This window comes from Podarcis melisellensis (genome assembly GCF_964234715.1).
Source record: "Podarcis melisellensis genome assembly, chromosome: 2".
In the NCBI taxonomy this organism is placed as follows: Eukaryota; Metazoa; Chordata; class Lepidosauria; order Squamata; family Lacertidae; genus Podarcis; species Podarcis melisellensis.
This window is the reverse complement of record NC_138529.1, coordinates 22,724,687-22,748,636: the sequence shown is the minus strand read 5'-3', so window position 1 is coordinate 22,748,636 and position 23,950 is coordinate 22,724,687. Positions and strand designations below refer to the sequence as shown.

General features: G+C 39.5%; 1 protein-coding gene across 5 annotated transcripts in view; it reads right to left on the bottom strand.

Moving 5' to 3' along the window:
- Positions 1-23,950, bottom strand: part of CEP112 (centrosomal protein 112) — a 217,089-nt gene that overhangs the window by 152,308 nt on the left and 40,831 nt on the right. For all 5 annotated transcript variants that reach the window (XR_014165305.1, XM_081899606.1, XM_081899608.1 and 2 more), the window contains 4 exons: positions 15,680-15,766; positions 11,566-11,665; positions 10,404-10,522; positions 10,091-10,234 (listed from right to left, as the gene is read on the bottom strand). Coding sequence is in view for 4 of the 5 variants with exons in the window: in XM_081899606.1 (XP_081755732.1) it covers positions 10,091-10,234; positions 10,404-10,522; positions 11,566-11,665; positions 15,680-15,766 (450 nt within the window). In the remaining variant the exon portion in view is untranslated. The remainder of the gene's footprint in view (positions 1-10,090; positions 10,235-10,403; positions 10,523-11,565; positions 11,666-15,679; positions 15,767-23,950) is intronic.

Below are 23,950 nucleotides of genomic sequence, written 5' to 3'. Positions count from 1 at the left end.
TGCATTATTATTATTTTTTAAAAAACTTCTGGCAGCAACATCACTCATGGTCCTCCCTCCTGGACCTTCGGGCAGCATTTTAGCAGCAGGTGTATGGTAGTACCATTTTTTAATCTTGGCCCCCTAGGTGAAAAGGCTGTTTGCTATCTGAATTTATCCAAAATGCAAATACACATGATTCATTTACATAGTGAATGTACACAAGCCATTAATTAATTAATGGTAGGTTAGGCTGAGAGGCAGTGACTGGCCCAGGGTCATCCAGTGAGCTTCACGGCTGAGTGGGGATTTGAAACGCGGTCGTCCCCCCGCCCCCCCCCCACACCGGTCCTACTCTGACACTCGAACTACTACATGACACAGGCTCTCTTCTCATTTCTACCACTTCTTATTCCAAAAGCAATCTCTACACCATCTGTTTCATAGATCTATGGGTCCAGGCATTACAATTTGAGCAACTTAGAACAGCAAGTGGCCATTGCAAAATGAGCTGAACTTGCCTCCTGTCCAAAAGATGCACTGCTGCCATCCCACTGCAATTTATTTATTTATTAATCATCTGGATGTTGCTCTTCGGGGGCACTGTGCACCCAGAACTATTCACAACATCATAAAACAATACATAAATAAAATAGAACATAACAACAGCACTGGTGTTCGCAATCCTTTAAAAGTCTGAGCAGTTTACAAGCATCAGTACAAATTAGCACCTAAGAAGCAGAACCATCTGTAGTAAAATAACCAGTTCTAAAAGTATAGCCTTTAAGAGGTTTGATAGAGGTAGGTTTTTAAGACACACATAAACACCGGCAGTACAGAGGCCATACACATCCTTGTGGAGTTCCTCAATCTGGAGGGCACTACAGAGAAGGTCCCATCTCTCATGCCCAGCAGCCGAACTGACCTGATAGGCAGATATACAAGCAAAACCTCTGAGCTTGCTCAGAAATATACAGGCAACCAATGCCACTGGTATAGATTTGGTATAGATTTGCACCACACACTCACTATCAACTATCATTCTGCACCAGCTGAAAGTTTCTGGGCAGTCTTCAAAGGCAGCCCAATGTAGAGTACATTACAGTAGTCTTTCCTGAATGCGACCAGCCAATGGATTGCTGGGGCAGGGTTTGATCTCTCTAGATAAATTTGTAACTGGCATACCAGTCTCAACTGGTAAAGGTCAGATGCCTCCCATGACAACCAGGCAAGTGGTTAAAATCAAAGCTGGGTCAGGATACAGGAATTTAAACAGGACACACAAATCATATTATGTTAACAAAGACTTGTGCGGCAGAAGAACGTGGAAAGAATGAATATTTCCAGCCACTGTTAAAGTGAAACTTAGCATCCATCAACTCAGTGTTTTTTTATAGTATGTAGCTGAAATTATTGTTGACACAATTCTGTAAACTGGAGATTTTTATGGCTCGTACTTGGGTAAAGCACTTGCATTATATCTTCTGAAACACGAACATCACATATGCAGTGCATTCTTAAAATATATTCTTTCAAATTGTTCTTAACACATCTTTAAGGACTGTATTTGTTTGGACAAAAAGTCAAGCACATTTTTCTTTTCAATTATAGGATTTGCTGTGCAGCCAGTGGAGATTACTATCCTGCTTTTGATAAACAGCAGCTTTCAGACATCCTGTATCCAGTAGATTTGGCCATATGATAAGATCAAGAGGATATCCCACTTTGCCAATTGGACAGTATTTGGCAAGGGGGGGGGAATAATTTGAAACACTCGAAAGAGAATAAACTTTTCTTGTTTAAGAAACCGTTAGCAGTTCATAATGGCACATGAGAGAAAACTGAAAGGGCCCAAATAATCATTTTAAAAGCACTGATAATGAAAACAATAAACCCACTGGCTAGAAATTAAAACACATCTCCTAGATGATTTCAAGTAAAATTACTTTTAAAAAAAATGTTCTACCAGAAAAGGACTCAAGGCAATGTACTGTAAATGAAAAAATAGCTCATATATAAAAACAATAAAAACCAAAGGCAACAGAGTGTAAGCTATTTTAATAGGACAAGAAAATTAAAATATTTACTCCCTGTCTGAACTCTGATACTGAGGCAGGCTGGGATGCTTTCCAAGAAAGCAGATTCCAAAGTTCTGGTGCTACTACAGAGAACACCCTGCCCCAGGCTCCACAAAAATTTCACAAAGACGTAGAGGGAAAACCTGGACTAAGAGCTCTACAACCAATCACAAAGAATGGAGACATTCATAAGGAAGGAAATATATGCCTGTTAGAAATTCAAACGGAAAGATATTTTAACCTAGATGACAGAGATAAAATGAATTGTAATCTTAATGGAAAAAGATGAAACTTCATTACATAAACTCTGCATATAGGTCATTAGCAATGGTGTGGCCAACTTAATAAAGTGTCCACATCAGATCTACCCTTGTAAGGCAGGCTCCTGAAGACACTCTCGGAAGAGGTTAAAATGTTCATCTTATAGTGTTTTGGTAAAGGTATGTCCTGAACACCGTGGCTGCCTGAACATCTCACATAAATAAGTCCTTTCTCACAAAGCTGCTGAGGTGGCAGCTCCCCAACCAAGCATGCCACAAAACCCTCAGGGACTTGAAAGTTAATGCAACTGTGTAGAGCAATACACCAACCATGGAAGAGAAAAGGTTGTGAAGACTCTTCTGACTATTATGGGAGTGAGACACTGAGGAGCACTGAAACTCTCCATGTACACTGACAATCCCCAGAGAGAAAATGACTGTGTGCCCTACCTTCCTGTGTCATACATTTGGTACTGGCTGTGTCCTCTGTGGTGAATCAAACCACATGGTTGTTTAGGCAAACATGATTCTAATGACAAAATCTGTGGAATCTGCCATTTGGAAAGTCTATTGAAGAAGTCTGTATTCCACTTTTCTCCCTACTGGTGCTCCCTAGATCCTCTCCCATCAGTTCCAGCTAGCATGGCCAATTTATGCAGCCTGGGGCTCATGGGTGTTGTAGTTGAAAACATCTGGAGAGCACCAGGTTGGACATGCAAGACTTGTCACTCCACAAGTTCATGTGTCCACCAGTGCTTGTGAAGTGGAAGCCTATCATGAAGAATGACTGCTAGAACATGACTATACGCGGAAAAACAGACCTAAGGGAAACTCTCTCTCTCTCTCTTTCCCATCTCCAAGTGAAGTGTATGCCAGGATAGTGTGACCAAAGGGGAAGTCTCTCTACTCTGCTCTTTAGGCTAGAGTTTTTAACTTAGCTCCTTCTTTCAAAATACTAAACTGCCACAAGTAAGGAACAATGCCAGAGTCTATCTGCCCATGACAAAGGTGGGAAGAGTATGATCCTCTTCCAAAAGTAAGTTTAGGAGATGGCCCTTCCTGCCCCCCAAAAAACATCATTTCCCTATGCTAGGTGTCCTACTCCAGGAGAAAATATTGTCCCTGTAAATTTGACATCTAAAATAATAGACTGGAAAGCTTCCTCGCAATGAAGAATCAGCCATCCAAATGTACGCTGCTATAATTCCTAGTAATTCTTTACTGATGTTTATGCATACAGGCAGACTGTTACCTGAAATAAGGGGAAGTAAGAGACAGCAAGGGGCGATACAAAATAAAAACTAGACAAAACAGTAGAGATTATGTGGAAGCAACATTAGAATTAAGCATTTTTAAAATACTGTACCAAAAAAGTGAAGAGGTATTCAGTGGTGATGGGTGAATAAAATCATAAACCATAAAAAAGAAAGTTCATAATTCCATACTATACCAGGTTACACAAGAGGAATTTGCGATTGAACGAAATATCTAATACTTATTTAAAGCTGAGTCTGATCAAGCAGAATCATATCAATTGTTTTAGATCTTATCTGCTATCTAGCAAGTCACAGGAAATAAGAAGATATTTAACTCCTATTGTATACAGGGGATAGGAAGATATTTGATTCCTGTTATGATGAAATGTAAACACATGTAATTGGAAGAGAAAACAATGTGGCTATTAGGCAGTGAATCACTTTCAGATTTCTTGAGACTCTTTGCCTCAAAGCAAAGAAAAACAATGCGAGAGGAAATAAAGATGATTGCCTAACAACCTGGTTGTTTAGACACATGCTAATGCTGAAATCTTTCAGCTTTTACACATAAGTGTGATTGAAACAAAATGAAATTTAGTGTACAAAGCAATATACACAAAGTAAATTATCAATAAAAACTCCATATGACTACTGAAAGGTCTGGGTGCCTGAATGTGTGAAAATATGTGGTTCATAATGTTACCAGGGTAACTGCTCAGGAGAAGATATAAGAGATACAAGACGACTGCAGGAGGAAGGAGGAGTCAGTGAAAGTTGTCTCCCCCGCTTCCTCCCCACTTTCCCACTTCCATCTTGTTTGTGGAACTGGGCGTAGGGAATGCTCCCACCAGTAGAAACCTAGTTACGTAGCTTCTAAGCCTTTATTTCCCCTTCATTTCATTTCATCAGCCAGAAAATTAAACATCATACCAAACCATGCCTCCCTCACATGTTGTGGTTGTATCTGAAAACAACAATGTTTAATATTTGAATTTATATAAAGCATATGTATATTTTGGGTGGGGTGCAGTGCGGTGCAGAGGGATGGTCTTCAACATTTTGAAAGGGGGGGAAGGCGTTGTCAAAAACAAGCACTGTGGATTTCAGGTGAATTAAAAAATAACAACACCCCATGTGGTACATGACAGACAACATAGGCAACACCTGCGTTGGTAAATTGATGTACTGTTGTATTATTATGCATTATTATTATGATTAGACTGCATAGCTGGCAAGCAGAAACTAAAAGTTGGCTACCAAGCCCAGCCACAATTTAGAGACCCCAGTACAGTGGTACCTCGGGTTACAGACGCTTCAGAATACATACGCTTCAGGTTACAGACTCTATTAACCCAGAAATATTACCTCAGGTTAAGAACTTTGCTTCAGGATGAGAGCAGAAATCGTGCTCCGGTGGCGCGGCAGCAGTGGGAGGCCCCATTAGCTAAAGTGGTCTTCAGGTTAAGAACAGTTTCAGGTTAAGAACGGACCTCCAGAACGAATTAAGTATTTAACCCGAGGTACCAGTGTATACAGATTCAGATTCAAGCTCCTATTGAAGCAGAATTTTCTTTAACAGAATTTTTTTAACAAGTTATCAGCCCTGCTGATAACTAAACCTCATTGTTCACATAACCCTGGCTAAAGGCACAAGATGATAAAATATGAACAGGTGGTTTTAAGAAACAAAATAAATGTTTATTTATCAAGTGATGAATTGCAGAAGATAAATTAAACATAATTGTTATTGCTGTAGACTTCTTATACAAAACTATTTCGTGCTATTTGAGAATGCTAATAAGCTACTTGTTTGAAGGCTTTAAAAAGACCTCCAGATATATATTTATTTGCCCACTTACAGTTATAAAAAGCCCACACTCTCGCCCAGTAGAAAGCAATATCCAACCTGGCCAAATACTTCATTCATTCTTACTGGGATATCCCTGAATTTGATGTCTTTCACAGGAGAATATGATGATTTGCTGGGTAAGATGCTACACCTACAGCTCAGGGACAGCAGCCAAGCAAAACACAGGAATCATGCGAGTCAGAGAGTCACTCCAATGCATGCTATGTTCAGAGAGTAATATCCAACATGACCAGAAATCCATCCGTCTCTAAATCCCATTTCTGTTTTAAAAGGCTGCCAATTTTCAAATATTCCAAAATGAATCATTCACCACCATGTGTGTGTCCCCCCAAATTTGTTCCAATATATTTTTTAAAATTCCATTTATATGTTTATTATAAGCTTAAAAAGGATTAGGAGTCAAATGCCAAATCTAATGTTGACTTTTGGGTGAAACCATTGTTCCAGCTTACTTGTCAAATTCTAATAATTTTTTTGGTCCAAAATCTAGCAATAACTATTGTTGTATGTTTAAGATAGCAATATTTCTCCTCAGAAATAGAACTATGTATAATAGAATAATGCATGTGTCAAGAATATAATTTGCAAGTCTCGTCACTCAGCAAAATTCACTTGTGCACAACAAATGGCACTCTTGACAGTAGAAAACTCTATGAAAAAGGGGGTGGGGGAGTCTGAAATAATAAGAAAAGAGAAACTAATTTTCAGTGACAGTCTAGTCTTTCATCTTAAGCCATACCTTGAACCCTACTATGTTTAATTATTAAATCAGGAGCTGCTGTGCAAGATCTGTCTGCTTTTGATGGTTCTAAAATTCAATCCTGCTGACAGACTGTGTCCATTTCTTGCCATATTTATCATTACCTATGCCAAGGTTTGAATGCTAATTTTTTTCAATTCAGCTTTCATTAACAACAGAATCTAAAATTTGAGTGAGCTTTAAAAGCAACATCAAACAAATGATCACTACTTTAAATGTGCCACACTGATGAAAAATGTCAAAAGGGACTTGTTGAGTTTTAAGGCACAAATACCTGCCTTGCAAACTCCAAGTACAAAATTCATCTCACAAGCGACTCAGAAGGGAAGGACACCAAGACACAAAACCTTGTGAAACATCAACACCTGAGCATAGAACAGAGAGACACTTTTGCAATGAGTTTGTATTCTGTCTCTACTGTCAAACTAGAATAAAGAAATGATGAAGGACCATGCGGGAATTGCAAGATGAAAAGTGGCTTCCCATCTACATGAGGAACAAATCTGGGATGATGGATGACCCTTTTAATGAGATTCCCCCCTAGGGGTTACAGCTTCCCAATATGTGTCCAGTTCCCTATCTGCTAACAAGTACTTTCAAATCTTTTAACGTTGCTCAAGTGTGACACCATTCCATCCTGCAAATCTATAAGTCATTACTTGTGCCCACTGTTGCAATACAACCTCTGATACCATAACTATGCTGATGCTATGACAACTCAAAGAAAGCATTCATGGTCTTTGTTGTCTTTCAACAGGCCTTGTCAATGCTGGGAGCGGGTACAGACAACCATGCCATATCATGAAGAGTGCAAAGAGTTCAATCGTAACACATGCAAGCTACTACCAGCACTAACAATAACTTGAAAAGAATTTATTTAAGATGATGAACATTCTCCCTTTCCATAAATCAAAATACTTTGCATTTATAGGTCCTGTTCACATGTCATTGAAAGCCACAATCCATGACTCAGCATGAACTTCTGACTTGTTCCTGTTTCATTTCACCTTTCCTTGGGCAGGGGGAAAGGAACCACGAGTGCTGTTTTACACATCACAGCTTGTGGTTTGCTTCCCCTTGCTTGAGTAAGGACAGAGTGAAATGGGAGGAATTCGACAGTCTGCAATAGAACACTGCTCATTCACACTGAGCAACAGCTCATGGCTTGCTGTAATATGCAAACATGGTCAGAGAGAGCATCTCAAATCTTCCAAGTGCTGCATACACATTGATATAACTGCCCTGGAAGAAAGGGCCAAAATTATCACCGAGAGATAATGGTTCGTCTAAGGCCACCTAATGAGTTAATGGCCAGGGAGAGATGGGAAGAAACAACACTAGCAACTTCTTTCTTCTTGCCATACTTCAGCTCCCCTCTGCCCTTCCACTACTTAAGACTGGAAAAGAGCAAAAAGAGGTAAGAGAAAGATTAGTGTGTCCAATCATAATGAAGGAAGAGAAAGAAGAAAAAAGAAAACAGTTTTAAAACAGAATCTGGTGCCCTGTGAAGTCTTACTGACCACTCTGATTATCACAACCAATCTGAGAGTCATCCTCCTTGGCTGTGTACTTAGTTTGGCTCAGCCTTTCAGAACACGGAAGAGGAATCATTTTCCAGAATCAAAGACTGACTACAGTGGGATCCGTTCCAGAGCCCCGTTCACATCCTGAAGCGAACGCAACCTGCATCTGTGGGTTGCGATTTGCCGCTTCCGCACATGCGTGTGACATCATTTTGAGCGTCTGCGCATGCGCGAGCAGCGATACCCGGAAGTAACACACTCTGTTACTTCCGGGTCGCTGCAGAGCGCAACCCGAAAATGCTTAACCCAAAGCTACTTAAACCCGATGTATGACCGGACTTGCCAGACTTGCCAGTACCCAAGAAAGGTGTCAGTTTTCCTGCAACATCTCTGCCTTCCAGACCAGAGATGGGGAGGAATTTTTTAAGCAAAATGACCTCATCTGAACCTCCTGGACTACCATAAGGGCCAGAACATAAATATCCTGCAGATTTGGCACTCGGAATTTTGTGATACAGTTCTTAGCTTTAATAAAAAAAAGAACCAAAATGCATTCTAAAGTACTTATTTTATGAAAAGACACATTTAGAAATGTGTACATTGAGATAAAATAGGTATTTGAAGATGCATTCCGTGATTAACCACATATTTAAGCAACTATGAATTTTCATAGAGATTTAGCTTTTTTAAAAAATCTGCAAGTTAACTGCAGAAATGGGATGGAACAGACTTCAGAATAAACACACTTGACATAGATACAAACCAGAGACAGAGTGATTTAGCCAACCCTACCTTCCAATTCTCTGTGTTCTTCACACTCTACACTAAACTGATTGAACTTGCAGATCTGAAAGTAGGTCACTTCAGGGCGAAGAAGATAAAAAAGTGGAGATTTTCTAACTAACTGAGCAATTCTTTTGATAAGGTCTCTTGGCATCCTATGTGGCAAATATCCATGAAGAAACATTAAGATGGGGCAATGGAACAATCAGGAGACACCAGCAGAGCAGATTTATCATAGCATAAAACTTATAGGTTTAAATATCCCATGCTAAGAACATTAAAACTGGAAAATAAAGTGCAAACATAAGGAAAAGGCATGGACCTACATTATATGTAGGGTGCCTCTGAAGACAGTTTGGGAACTTAAGGTAGTGCAGAATTCAGCGGCCAGGTTGCTCACCGGAGCAAGCCAGTTTGAGCACATTACACCAATCCTGGTCTGACTACACTGGCTACCAGTTCTGGGTCCAATTCAAAGTGCTGATTTTGAACTATTAGAGCCTTAAACACGTCAGGACCGCAATACCTCAAGGACCACCACTTTCCCTATGAACCTATCCAGACCCTGATATCACCTTCTGAGGCCCTCTGAGACATTCGGAATGTGGTGACACGAGGATGGGCCTTCTCTGCAGTGGCTCCCCGTCTGTGGAATGCTCTCCTCAGGGAGGTTCGCCTGGCGCCTTCATTATACACCTTTAGGCACCAGGCAAAAACGTTCCCTTTTAATCAGGATTTGACTGACATCCTATGCCCTTTGAAAATGTGTTGGGTGAGGAATTATTTGGTTGTTGTTGTTTTTATTTTATTATGTACTTTGTGGTTTCATATTCTAATTTTATTCTGTGAACCACCCTGAGACCTGCATGTATAGCATGGAAGAAGAAGAAGAAGAAGAAGAAGAAGAAGAAGAAGAAGAAGAAGAAGAAGAAGAAGAGGAGGAAGAAGAAGAAGAAGAAGAAGAGCAGCCGCAGCAGCAGCAGCAGCAGCAACAACAACAACAACAACAACAACAACAACAACAACAACTCCTCATTGCAGGAAAGTAATCCACACTTTAGCTCAAGGAAACCCACTATTACAATGATACAGAAAAAAATGTGACCTAAAGCGGAACCAGTTGTTGATTAGCCATAATACCATAAAAGGCAAGGCCCACACTTCAATGCAGGTTTTGCACCTCTACAGGTTTGATTCTCTATAGAACTAAGTAGGAGAAAAGCTTTAGCTGGAGCTCTGAATCACTACTGCCATTTCATAATAAAAATCTTACAATAAACTGTAAAATGTATCAGCTATTATATTCAAAACAAACATGGAGGCGAAGTGAAACCTTGTGTGAAGTAGGATGGGGGAGAGGAAGAGACACAGTGTTCCCACTTCAACTATCCGTTTAGTAAAGCAATGTCACTGTTTACAGTCTTGTGCTGCACAAGAGTTACAATAATTCTCAGCCTGACAATTTTTTCGCATATTTCTGTGACACAAATAATTTTTTTACCTAATTTTTTATATCAGCACTGCAATACACTCATTTATGTCACTTGAACTATACAAATTTCCACATTCTGGAATACTTACAGTTGATTTGTTTTGTGCCAAATATTCTGCTTCCATTTTACTTAGTCGTGCATTTGTATCCTCCAGCAATTCCTGGATGTTTTCTGTGTGTTTTTTCTGAAGGTCAAACTTCTCCTTTTCCATTTCAGCCACAGCATTATGGAGCTATACACAAACACACACACAAATTAGGATAGCATTCAGCAGCTCCTACCCTAAAATGGCTGTGGTATTATAAAAAGGCAATGTATTATTTTTTAAAAATAGAAATATTTTTTCCATATCAATATCTTCCTACATTTATAGTGAATCCAGAAAAAAAAATACAGATTACCCTTTTCTCCCATTCATTGTTCAAGGAATCTGTACTTTGCTCACACAACTTCTTTAGTTCTGCAATTTGCTTTTCCTTTGCTTCTCTAACAACTTGTGACTCACGGACAAGCGTCTGAACTGTCAGAAAAGAGAAATATAAAAGAAGAAAATGCAATACATGAGAAAATGGGCCTTTCTGATATTACATCTGGCAACGGATATAATCAGATGAGTGTTCCAGCTGACCTCACTTTGTTTAAAAGCGGCATTTCATTTTAATGTGTGAAACCTGCCTTTGATTACATTTCTTTAAAAACCTTGAACGATAAATTAGTTTGCTTCCAATTTATTTCTGGATAAGTGTGATTATAAAACGTATCAATGTTTTGAATACAAACGGTGGTCAGGTTCCAAAGAACTACAGGTGGTGACCATTTTAGACACGTCCAATTGACGTGTGATTGCTGACATGTGGATCCTTTAGGACCCAGAAGACGGCAGAATGGGGACCGGATAAGGGCAGGGTTTAATGGGGGCAGGGCATAATGGGGTGGGGGCATTTATGCATGCTCTGCGGATCAAAACCCCCGCACAAAATGGTCACCTTCTGTACTCTAATTGTACAGAATTCAGTAGATAGGTCTACCAAGATTTTGTTTGTTTCTCATCTGATTAATGGACTACGCTGCCATATTGTTGTTTTTTTAATCCCAAGTTGCAAAAGTAGTTTGTCATAGGACACGGGGGCTGGTATTGGGGTGGTGGAGAGGGGGTGTCCATTGGTTTGGCAGAACAGTCCTGGGCCAAATAATTTCACTTTAGAAAACCAAGCAAAGCTCATGGTGCTCAAATGCTTCTAACAGCAAAACAATTAAGACTCTTCAAATGTATTCAGATTAATTCTATGCAGGTTCAAAGGTATACCCTCCAAATGAGACAATAACTTCCAACAGTAGCTGTTGACCAGCACGCCAGCAGACTCATCCTGCTTCCTTTTACAAAGGCTGCTGAGAAGATCTAACCAAAGAGAACAGGGATGCTCTTTTTTTTGTTCTGTAGCAATCCATGGCAAAGCCAGTTTGAGGAGCAATTTCTGACAAAGTCCTGAATATTTGCCTCTAGTTAGATAAGGTGAAAATTAATACTTTTGAGTCCAGAGTACTTCGTTTATGCTTCATCACCTTTTTTTTCAAGCTTTCGAATGGTCTCTTCAGCTTCACTCTGCTTAGTTTTGTACAAGGTCTTCAGTACCTCAGTTTCATTATTCTTTCTGTCCAAAATCTATAGGATAAATCACCAGTGCTTAGTAAATCTATGAAGCTAAGTATATACAGGAAAGACTACAATCAGAATACAGTATAGTATCAGCAGGAACCAAGATAAATTTGGTATATTAAAAGAAACTCCATAAAGTGTGTATTTCTCACACACTTAATAAGGATTTATGAATTTAGAAAGTATTTAGAGCAACTAAATGTAACATAAACAAAGGATGCATTCAGCTGGTCAAAACAGCACAAAACTTTTTAAAAGACTCGTACAGTTTTAGTGTAAATGTCCTTTGTGAAAGGAACTGAAAAGAGAGGGAAACGTTACACAAAAGACTGATTTTGAGAAGATTTATTTTCCCCAAGGCATCAACATCCCTTTGCAATCATATAAAGAATTTTGAAGTCTAACAAGTTCTGAAAGAGAACTCTAAAATGCAAGTGTAAGTATTATTGCTAAATGCTCTGTTTAATCCTTTGGGATCCCAGCAAGAAAAGAAAAGAATGTTCATGAACACAGTGAAGAAAACATTCAAGATGAAATGTTTTCTTTACAAAAGAACTCGGTATTCAGTCTGCAAACAAAAAATAATAATAAAAGGATTATTCTTTACTTTAGAATACCATAGGACATCTCATCTGGAGACCCTGCTGTGTCAGTCAAAACAAAACTACTAGTTTCAAAGGAAAAGCAAGGGCAATATTTTTGTTCTAAACCTCCCCAGAATACTGGGCTGTACATATTTATGATTATTAACCAGCTTAAACTTTTCAGTGGATTCCCCAAATCCTGGGATAATTCCCACCGCCATATTCTCTGGCCACAATCTCACCTTTGTGAAAAATATATTCTATTCCCTTTACACTCACCCAATATTTAGTGGTACTCGCAATTCTGAATAGTATAGAAATGTAAGTTTTCTAGCCCTATGCCTTTCGTACTGGACTGAATATACAAACCCAAACTACTATGGCTCCTACAGGCCTAGACAATGGTCTACTTCCACTGATCGTAACAATAAAACTTGGTTATTTGCAAAACTGCCAGCTCTCCACTGTACCACATGTGGTCATGAAATACCACAGGATATCCCACAAATTTATAAAATAATGTTCTGCCTCACTGTCTTTCAGTTCATGACACACGGACATTTCCTATTCACTCTCAGCAATGCATAAACTTAAAGGAAGCAAGGCATTACTTTCACCCACACTGTGAATCTGGAATACAAATATATAGTAATGTTACAGACTGGAGGCAAAATGTCCACTGGCTCTTCTTTTAATCTCTTATTATGCTCAAAGCAATTAGGACCACTTTATTGAGGGGAGTTGAGGGGAAACTGCTTCCCAACCATCTCCAAATCCCATCACCTATTGCCACCGATCTTGCCAACATATCTTTCAGTTTTCTTATGCTGTTATCTTCTTTCTCAGTTTGGCTGACATACGAGAGACCTGGCCAGGATTCATGACTGTACTCCTTGTTGAGGTCTCCATCAGCAGATTCACTTCATCTTCAACCACCCAGGACATTTACTCACCCCAGGCTCAGTTCAGAGTTCTGGTACAAGTGAACTTTAACTGAGAAATCATATTGCCTCTGACACCAATCCTAACATTACTGTTTAAGAGGATGTGGTTTCACACTGGACACCTTTGGGAGCTGTTGGTGCCTTGGGTTGACCAACCTCCCATTCCATGTTATTCTTTCAAAACTCTTACATCCTCTCATATTCAGCACCTAGACACAGTGGCAAGAGCCAATTAACAAAATATGTACATTGCCAAATATTACAATCCTTTTGAAGAATCTTCGATGTTTTATACTTTGGGGTCAAACAATGTTATCATTATTACATATGAATTTATACCCTGCCTTTCTACAAAGGTTCACAACACAGTTTACACAAAATCAACACAGTATAAGAAAAATCCCCAAACAGCATAGCCTTAAAACAAAGCAAACAAGCATGAAAAACCAACATTACCAAGTCTTCTGACAGATTTTCAGTACTGCTATGCCCTGAGTCATTACAACAAATTAACTACTATTATTACCCTGCTAGTACCCTGCAAGATACTCAGTGCTACAATATGCATTTTATGTATTTCATTTATTCAGAAAGTTTATACCCCCCTTTTCACCACATCTGGGTCTCAAAACAGCTTACAAAATTAAAATATACAATGCACAAAATGTAAAGATAAATTAAAACACTGGAGAAGAAAACATCAAAACAGCATTCACACCGCAAAGGCCTCCTGAAATAAAACCACTTTTATCTTGCATGTGAAAGTTAGTAAGGGACAGCACCTGCCTAATTTTCAATGGGATGAAGCTCCACAGAGTTGGGTGCACTACACTGAAGGAAGGAATAACTCCTCGTTGACATGAGTCATGCTTCTGGCCCAATAACAGTACTGCCCTACGTGATCTCAGCGATCAATCTGGGACATACAGCGTAAGACAATTCTTAAGGTGTCCTGGGTCTAAATTGTTCAGAGCTTTGTTCACTACTAGTATGAGAACCTTAAACCTGATCTGCTAGCAGATGGGAAGTCAGTACAGATCTTTTAACACTTGTGGAATGAGCTGGCGGTTGTCTGTTCCCACCACCAGTCTAGGTGCAGTATTCCACACTAGCTCAAGCTTCGGACTGCCCAAGGGCAGTTGCAGATAAAACACATAATCCAGGCTTGAGACTACCAGTGCATGGACTACAGTGGCCAAGCTGTTCCTATACAGGAGCTGCTGTAGCAGGCATACCAGCCAAAGCTGATACAAGACACTGCTAACCACCAAGGACTCCTATACCTCAGACGACAAATATGGTACCCCAAAGTATGTCCCTTCTGCTTCAGAGGGTCCTATAAGAAAATCACTCCATAACCCATAGAAAACATGAAGTTAGATCCAGAGGTACATGGGCATTAGTAATTCTGGCAGTGGTACTGCCCCATTAACTGTTATGCAGGGACTAGTGAGTAGAAGACAGCCTGCAGCACCATGCAAGCCCTTGTGCCAGTATGCATCTTGAGATGCTGAGCAAAACCTCACGCAAGGGACTGTGCAATGCCTTGCACAAATGGAAGTGGACTTCTGGATTTCAGTTCGCTGAAAACCCTTCTTTATGTGGCAACGGCCTTCTGCTCATGGAGTGTTGTAAGATCAAATGCATTCAGAGTGGAAATACTCTGAATTGTAGCTTATACTAGTCAGAGGTTAATTGGATGTTAAGCCACATTAAACTAAACTGTGTTTGGCATTATGTGCTCTTTGCAAACTCTTCTAAATAAATAAAAAAATTAACTCCCTCAGACCTTCTGATGTAAATCTAGTAGTAAACACAAGACTTCTTGGTAATTGGAAGGTTTTACAGAGCCAATGGAATGCCTATTAACAAAATGAGAAATGTTTCCAACAATCAAATGCTATTACCAATGTAGGATCAGGCATGGGATTAACTAGTTGGGAGATAACGTGCTCTCTTGTACCACCAGTGGGACCAACTTCTGTTCTGGCAAATACAAAGAAATAGCCACAAGCTCTATCTACTGAAATCCAACTCAGTGGTTGCCAAAGCTTTTACCACAGCCCTTTAGAGAGCAGGCTTCAAGCCATTTGCAGAATCTCTCTCACATGCACTACCACAAGGTTACAGTAGCAAAATACAGGGTTTTAGGAGTGTTCAAATTTTCGTGCTTGTGCGCAAGCGAGCACATATGTGCATTTTCCCATATAGGTGGAACTGCCTACCAAGTCCAAGTAGTTTGTAATCCTACTAACATGATCAGTGCAAGCTACAAAAGACAGCACAATGCTGCATCCAAAAAATCTGATTATTCCAATATACAAAATCCCATTCATATCAGTTTTCGAGCGTTTCACATAGCCAATGGAATCCTATTTTAAAGCCAAATACTGGATAAACTGCCTAAGGAAAAGCTTTACTTTTATTATTTCCTTGCACACTACAATGTCATATACAATCATCATTCAAACCTTTTTCATAATATACTATACCTTCTGAACATCTCCATCGTGCTTCTGCTGTAATTTAAGCTTTTCTTCTTGAATTCTAGCTTCCATTAGTTTGGATTTCATCTCCAGCTGCAAATGAAAAATTTAAATATATTGATCAGCTTCAAAAGAAACAAAATAATATTATTATTTTTTACCAACCTCCAAAATAAGCTCAATATTTTAAAAGTTAAAGTCACTCATTTTACTTATTTATATAAATAAATATCAATCTGCTGAAAATGGTTTCAGCTGAAGTTAGACAAGTAGGAAAAGCCTTTTTCAACAACAAACTGTTTTCTACTTGCAAGTACCCATATATTGGTCTCAATTTGCATAAGAGGTCAATTCCCATTTTCTCTTACTGCACCTGCAATAGCATCCCAACTGTTCCCTGCCTTCCTACAGTTCTTGCAAAATGAAAATAATAATGCAAACAAACAAAAAAAGGCGCAAAACAATGATAGGAAAACTGATCAATGGATAATTTAAACTGAAACCCACAAAGACAAGTATATTCTGTTTGAATACTTAGTAAAAAGATTCTGGATATGAAAAATATCCAGCGCCTTCAAATAATCCTGCCTTGTCTTTCACTAATTCTGTCCATATTGTCTACAAACATAATCTAAATAAATGCAAGATGCTTGTAAATCCAAATACCAGTATATAATTATAAAGGTATGTTGGGCACCGAAGTTAACACTGAAAAATAATTGCTGAAAACAAAATGCACCAAGCAATCAAATGAAGGCAAAAAGAGTACTATAATACACAGAGAACTCCTTAAAAGGGGGGGGGGGCGGTGTTCAACCAGTGTAAGCCAACAATAATGTACAGTATGTGCTTTGGCAAGATTGGATCTCTTTTATTTTATATTGCCCAAGAATTTAATAGTTTATATTAAAGGGATTCTCAAACCGGTCTTCTACATTTTCTCAGTTGCAATCAGTTTACCATAGCCATAAGTGAGAAATGCCACATATCTTCTTGAAGTGTGTTTTGAAATTCAACAGGGAAACAGATGGATACCATGAAACACCCAGAAGGCAGAAGGAATAATCTTAGACATCAGGTTGCTGGACCAAGGTGAACAAGCAGCCTGGGGAGCTTGCAGCATGCTAATAAGGCATAAGTGCCTACAGGTATGGGCAGCAATGGGAGGTGGTCCGGCCAAGGCTGCTAGAAAGGCAAGGCATCCTGGAGACAGGCCCATTATGTCACAAGGTGTTTTCATCATGATAGGTCTGGGTGTAGCAAACATGGCATTCCATAGACAGCTGCTGCTCAGCAATACCCAGGGAGATGCCCCAAATGGAGACAGCCACTACATGCCAGCAGTGTGATCTGATGATGCATCATGACCCAGTGCACCATCTCAGGTGCTACACTCCAGATAACCCCATACAATGCCTGTCAATGGAAGGAAGAGGAAACCGTTAACTGCTCAGGTCCCAGAGGCTGTAGGAGCGTCACAGCTTGCATCTACCACCACTGTTGGGGATCTCCATGGCCCCAAGTTCTGAGGCTCCAAAGAAGCTATACTCAACCCAGCTCCACTGCCAGTAGAAATTCAAGAAATCAATCTTCCACCCAGTTTGTGAGTACTGGGATCACAATGGGGCTGCCAGTGCAGATCTGCTTGCCTTTAATGAGCTAGTGCTCTCTGTTTGTGGGAGCAGGTACAGAAGCCCAGAAAGGTTGATGTTTTATCGTGTTTTTAATATTCTATTGGCAGCTGCCAAGAGTGGGTTCGGAAACTCAGCCTGAAGGGTGGAGTATAAATAATAATTTATATATCATCATCATCATCTCCTGATGTTGTGACATTCTACTAGCATTCAGGGACTAGAGACCCCTCTGGCAGCTGTCACTCCATTGCCCCTTCCCAAACACCTACTCTGAATGATGTTGTGAAATTCCAGGGACATACTGTGTGGTTTCAAGAGACTCTTCCAATTAACCCCAGGTCTTCCCAACAAACAGCCTCATCTATCAAGAACATACATCTTTAAAGCTGCTCCTGAAGTGAATTTTTGCACAGCAATTTTTAATGTAGGTTTGTAACAATTGCTTTAGCCCGGGGATGGGAAACATTTCTTAATCAGTGACTGCATTCCCTGCTGCAGGCCACATGTCAGCAGTGGGCAGAGCCAGAACAAATAGTGAATAAGTCAGCTTCTTCTTTTTTCCTCTCTCTCTCTATCCTCCTCCCTTTCTCTGTCCCTCCTCCCTAAAGTCCTCATGGAATTAAGCCAAGATCTATAATTGTCCCTTGAGCTACAAGAGGCATATACAGTGAGGGGGAAACGTACTTGATCCCCTGCTAAATTTGCCCATTTGCCCTCTGATGAAGAAATGACCAGTCCATAATTTTAATGGTAGATTTATTGTAGCTGTGAGAAACAGAATAACAACAGGAAATACTTTCCCACCTCACTGTATGTCCTACAAGAAGGGAATATGCAGCACCTAACAACTTCAGTTTATCTTTTCTGAGATGACAATGGTCACCTTCTCCATATATTATAAGGCAGCATGACTCAGAATAAAGCTTTGGCTCAAGGAAAGTAACCGTATGAAAGGTCTCAAACATTCCATGTTCCCTGTGTGAATGTACAGGAGAAAGAAATTAATTAACTAACTAACTACTATTGTTTGGGGGGGGCGGAATTAAAAGCACAGGCCAAAACCAAAAAAAACAAAGAATCCTGGAGCTCATTTAAGCTTTCTCCAAATAAAGCTAAGTCTTGATTTCAGGTTCGAAATTCAGTACAGACTGGTCTTAACTTTTCCACCATAAATCACTGTAGAAACACAGAAGAATGTAGAACTGATATCACAAAATGTAAGGTGGTTGCATTTGCAGGTGCAAGTGATCGATAATCCAATTTAAGGAATGTGTCCCTAAAAGTGAGACTCCTTTTGAATTTAAGAATGCAGTGAAGTTAGGCTGGTTAACTATATTGTGATTATTAGGCTAACAAATAAATCCAGTTTATGATCAACCACTCATTTTAGTTTCTTACTACAGTATACAGCTGACAACACATTAGTAGGTTTTATCAGCTCCTCTTGCTTAATGGCCTAGTGCCAAACACAGGCAAATACATCTCCAAAATAGGTTCAAAAGAATATTATGATACTCCTATGTCTTTTTTCAGAATGAAAAACAATGAAGGTGATTAATCATAAAAGCAGCAACTGTTCCTGGCAAAACTGTCGATAAAAAAAGAAAACGGTAATAATGTTTTAGATTATTATGTGTATTCTTCCCATACTGAAATGTTTGCAAGTGCAAAATTTTTATCATTGCCACAGCTCATTCCTTTGTGTTTCTGTCATTGTTTATGCTCTTTACAAAGAACTATGAAGAAATTAAGCCTTACGGGCATGTAAACACTACTGATGTCAAACATCTGTTCTTTCCCTATAATTAAAGCTATTGAGAGTGATACCAATGAAATGGATTTTATGTGCTCTCTCACACACACTTTGCTTCTTTTTAAATAAAACAACATTTTTTTAAAAAAAATCAACAACTTGTTTTATGTTTTTCATAATACTGTATCCTGCTTGCTTAAGCTTTGGACTGAACATTAAACCACTTATTTCAAAATAGTTCCATTTGGTTTCTGTGGTTACCAGACACTTTTTCTGCTCATGGGACTACCAAACTAGTCCTGAGACCATGAGCAGAACTGAAACTAAAGTTATTTAGTTCAATCCTCCATTCAAGGCATGGTGGGAATGGACTTCCACACTGGACCAAGTTTTACCAATTCCTTTCCAGGCCAGCTGTTGCCCAAATATCTGGACCTGACGACTCTTACCACACAAAGACCAGACCTTATCACCAGGGCTACTTTTCTGGCTCCATGGGATTCTTATCAAGATCTGTCTCATGGGCCAAAGTTGATGTCAAAATCCCTTTCACTCCCATTGGAACAAGATTGGTCTTAAAAGGGCAAGTGGGGAGAAGCATTTGGGAGTCTCTTTTAAGCCAAATCTCACTGCAATTTTAAAGGGGGGGCCACAAAGCTTTTGTGAGAATTTGCACACACCCCTCCACTTTAAGACTGCAGCAATATCAGGCCTATTAACAGGAAAGTGGGCATAAGCCTTTGGAGCTCTTTGAGATCACAAGAAGATCTGACTTAAAAGGGAAGGGAATATCCCCGTCTTCCCTTTTTGCACTGAGTTTGGGATGGAATGAGCTTTCTGGAGTGCCCAATTGATTTCCTGAGCCCAGTACCAAGAAGAATCCCCCCTCTCCTAATGGGGGCATGGAGATCCTGTTTAGTGCACCTGAACTCAGCAAGATCTCTCTCCCTTTGTATCATCTGATGTGAAGGGGGAGATAGACTGCTTAGCACTGGGTTCCTGCTTTGTGCAGCGCTTCAAAGGCTCCTGACAACCAGCTGGTTGATGGGTGCTTTGGGAGCTGGATAAAGCAGTTTTGGGCCTACAGTCCTCCAGACTCCAGCCTTTCAGTCAAGCCCTGCCCTTACCAATATGGCATCAGCTGTAGGTGGGCAGCCATGGCTTGCCCTAAGTGGCCTAGTGGGGAGGTTTGGCAGGCCAAGCTCTCATGCTTCAAGGAATAATACAACCAGTACTATTTTTCTAGAAAAATAGGTGCCAGAACTCACAGTGAGCACCTCCCTTGTTCTCTTTTAATGGCAATAGCGTCCACCTGACAGGTGCCAGGACTGAGTTACAGTGAGTTCCTGCTGAAAAAAAGCCCTATCACCATGTGAAAGGTTTAAGGCAGTCTTGAACACAAAGAGTAAATGATTTTTAAACACAATTTAAAATAGACACCACAAACACAGGGAATGATGTCCCTATAGTATATGCAATTATTCTGAAATAAAGCACAGAAGCAGAAACAGTCACTGAAGTGCTGATGTCAGTGGCCAACTTTGTTATTGTTGAGTTGGAGACAGGCACAATGAAAAAAAAATTGTTAGTCAGGCGATGCAATATGATATTCAGTAGTATGAAATCTTCTTTTTAAAAGGGGGGACTCCTGTGACATGATGAATGAAAAGATAAATATTGATTTGAACGGAACCATATCATTAGGGTGTTGCCATAGCTAAGTATAAATTCCTGAAGGTGTTACAACTTCTCACATGGACTTGATGCTGGTCTGCAGCTTTTGAATTCATAGCAAATAGTCACATGCAGAAGATCTTGCTTTAGAGGAACTTATTTGGGGGTTTCTATCAAGAAATTCTCACATATAACATTGGCCAGGGGTCATTTGCCACTTTTAGAGAAAACACTTTACAGATAAGTTCTTGAGGTTGCAAAACCTCAATGACATGGGTCTGACATGGGTCACAGCTTTCAAAAACAAGAAAACAAGAAAGCATTTAAACTACCAGTGGCATGTCATCTTGATTAATTTTGTAGGGAGGATCAAGGCAATTAACACGAGTTTAACGTTAATCGGAATGAAATAAAAGTAGCTAAAACACAAAACATTATGTAAAGCAGCTTACAAATGTTAGATTGGTCACAATGGAATTACCCAACAAAGGCACCTTTAGGAAGCTTGTTTATTAAGGATTGGGTGGTAATTTATTGATGTTTTGCTGAAGAAGTAAACAACGCAATTCCTTTTATTCAAAATTTACTGCAGTTTAAGAGGAAGCAGCCTGAATGGGGAAAAAACAGCCTTCCTTTACATTTGCCATTTAATTTCCACAGAGAAGCAACACTTAAAATTCCTATGAGTGTTGGTTTTGAAAACTTAAAAATTTACATCTTTTTGTACTTCAAAATTAAAAATTTAGAACTATTACCTATTCATTATTAATATAAATGTCTGTTTGGAGAGTTTTCAAAAAGAAAATGCCACCTAAGATTTTATGCTTCTAATGTTTTATGTATGTCAACCCTGGGGAAAAAATATTTTAAACTAAAGGTTTATATTCCCAAGAAGTCTTCACTCCCCCATCCACAATCCTTACTTCCATAAAGTCACTTTGCAAAAACACTTTTCAAACAGATTACCCCAGATGAAGATGCTAAATCCCATGTAATGTACTTTACTCAGGAATTGTCCAGCTGTGCAGTTTTTGTTTTTTGATTTGTCTGAATGTCTCCCCATCAACAGATATAAACTATAATTCACTGTCATTTTAATAGGTTTCCCTTCCATGCCCTGGAAATTAATAAACATGAAGAATCCATACCTGTTCCCATCTGTCCAAATAATGCCCAACCCTCTAGTAAGCCAACATGGTGACTTCCATAGATTTGGGGAGTGCAGTTCCCAACCCATCCACCTTGGCCTGAATAGCCAATTGCCCACAATGATGTGAGTTGAAGTCCAACGTAATCTGAAGTGCACCACATTGATTACCACTCCTCTGTTGTTTCTCTCTCCCCATACCACTTGCCTTCTGATAGCCAAACCTTTTACCTTTTAACTATCACATTAAAGGATGGCAACAATGATGACCAAACTGTCCCTTGGAAACGGCAGCACAATACTTTCTACCAATGTTGAAAACACTGGGTGGAATTCAACAGAGTAAAGTGGGTTGTGTTTGTGTAGACTGAGGTCCACTTATGCAACAGGATCCCCCCTTCCCCCTAAACTTGTTCTGGGGGCTCCCTCAACCTTCCAGAGCAGATTTAGGGGCACATAGGAGAGGATAGGCAGGAAAAGTCCCAATATGAGAGTGGATCTCATTCCTCTCCTCTTACAATCTGGACAGGAGGGTTTGTGTCTGACATGGAGTCATGGAGACAGGCTGGGAATACTGTTGGGTGTATTTTTATTAGTACCACCACTTATTTATTAACTGGCTTCTAAACAGCTTTCTCAAGCTCAAGGTACTGTACATTGAAGATAATTTAGAACAGTTCAAAAGAACAAAACCAGCCAATACATTTAAAACGAAACTAAAGCCATACAAAGCAGACACTTATGGTGAAGACACAGCTGGGGAAGCCTGTCGGAACAAAAATATATTCAGTTGCTTCCAGATAGTGGGCACCTGTTGCATCTCCACAGAACAGGAACAGCCAAATTAAAATCCCTCTACCAAGTTACTGTGAAAGCAGGCTTCTGAGGCCTTTGGAACTTGCAGGAGAAACTCTCCCACAGATCACAGCTGAATGTACCACCCACCCTGCTGTCCAATGGCCTTGCTGAGGTATTCTGTGGGCTTGTGTTGTAGACAGCAAAGACTATGGTCTTCAATATGGATGTAGAGGACTCCTCCTTCCCTTCTCCATTGGATAGCTCAGATAGTCATCAGCCCCAATGCACGGTTTAGGGCATACCCTTGATTTGGTCTCTGCTCTAAGCAGGGAGAGGGGAGGTCTTGATATGGGAAGGGTAACCCTACAGTTATAGTGTTAAATAAAAGTTGTGGTCTTATATCAACTGATAACAGGTGTTTTGTGACTTTCTTCTGGAGTCTGGGGGAAAATTAACAGTAAGAGACTTGCAATATCTGTCCGATCATGTGAGCTACCAAGATTCAAATTTGAAGGTAGAAAGAGGTGAGATATTTCAGCTGCAAATGCTACTTTGTGCACTAGGATTCTAGTTCTAAATTGGAAAGATAGCTAAAGATTTCACCCCAGAAGCATACACTGCTTAAGTTTCCACAAAGGTAACAGCAAAGCCCATCACTCAGCAAGAAATATTCAGAGGATCAAAGCACAGTCAAAGCCTGATTTGCCCTATGGTCATAAAGCACCCTTGATGTAATGAAAGTAATACTTAGTCAGTACTTTCACCTAACATGCAATTATTTAACCACAAGATGGCATTACACTGTGTAAAAATAACTATGAAGTATCCAGAACATGAAATTGGTTCATTCTTATATTTGTACCCCAGTGCTAGAACAGCCAGGAACTTGTCTTTCAAAAATATTTATTTTTTTCCTTAGTGAGACTAAGAAAAAACAGAAAACCTTTATCTCCACTTAGCAAAAGTTTCATTTTAAAATTATACATTTCTTTATTCCTTACTTCCAGGGGGGGAAATTAGAGAATTTTAAAGATGCAATCCAAAATATGACAACACGGAATGGAAGCTTTAAAATTAAACAGGAACACTAAAAGGCTCTAAAACTCCACAGTTTACACCAACTAAATCAATTGTTTGAAAGCTGTTTATAACTACTAAAATCATACTGGCATTATACAGCTAGACTTGTTTTCTATTCTACACAAGTTAAAAAACTAATTTCCAGAAACATGTTTGGTTTCATATTGTTCAGAATGTAAATAAGAACTTTA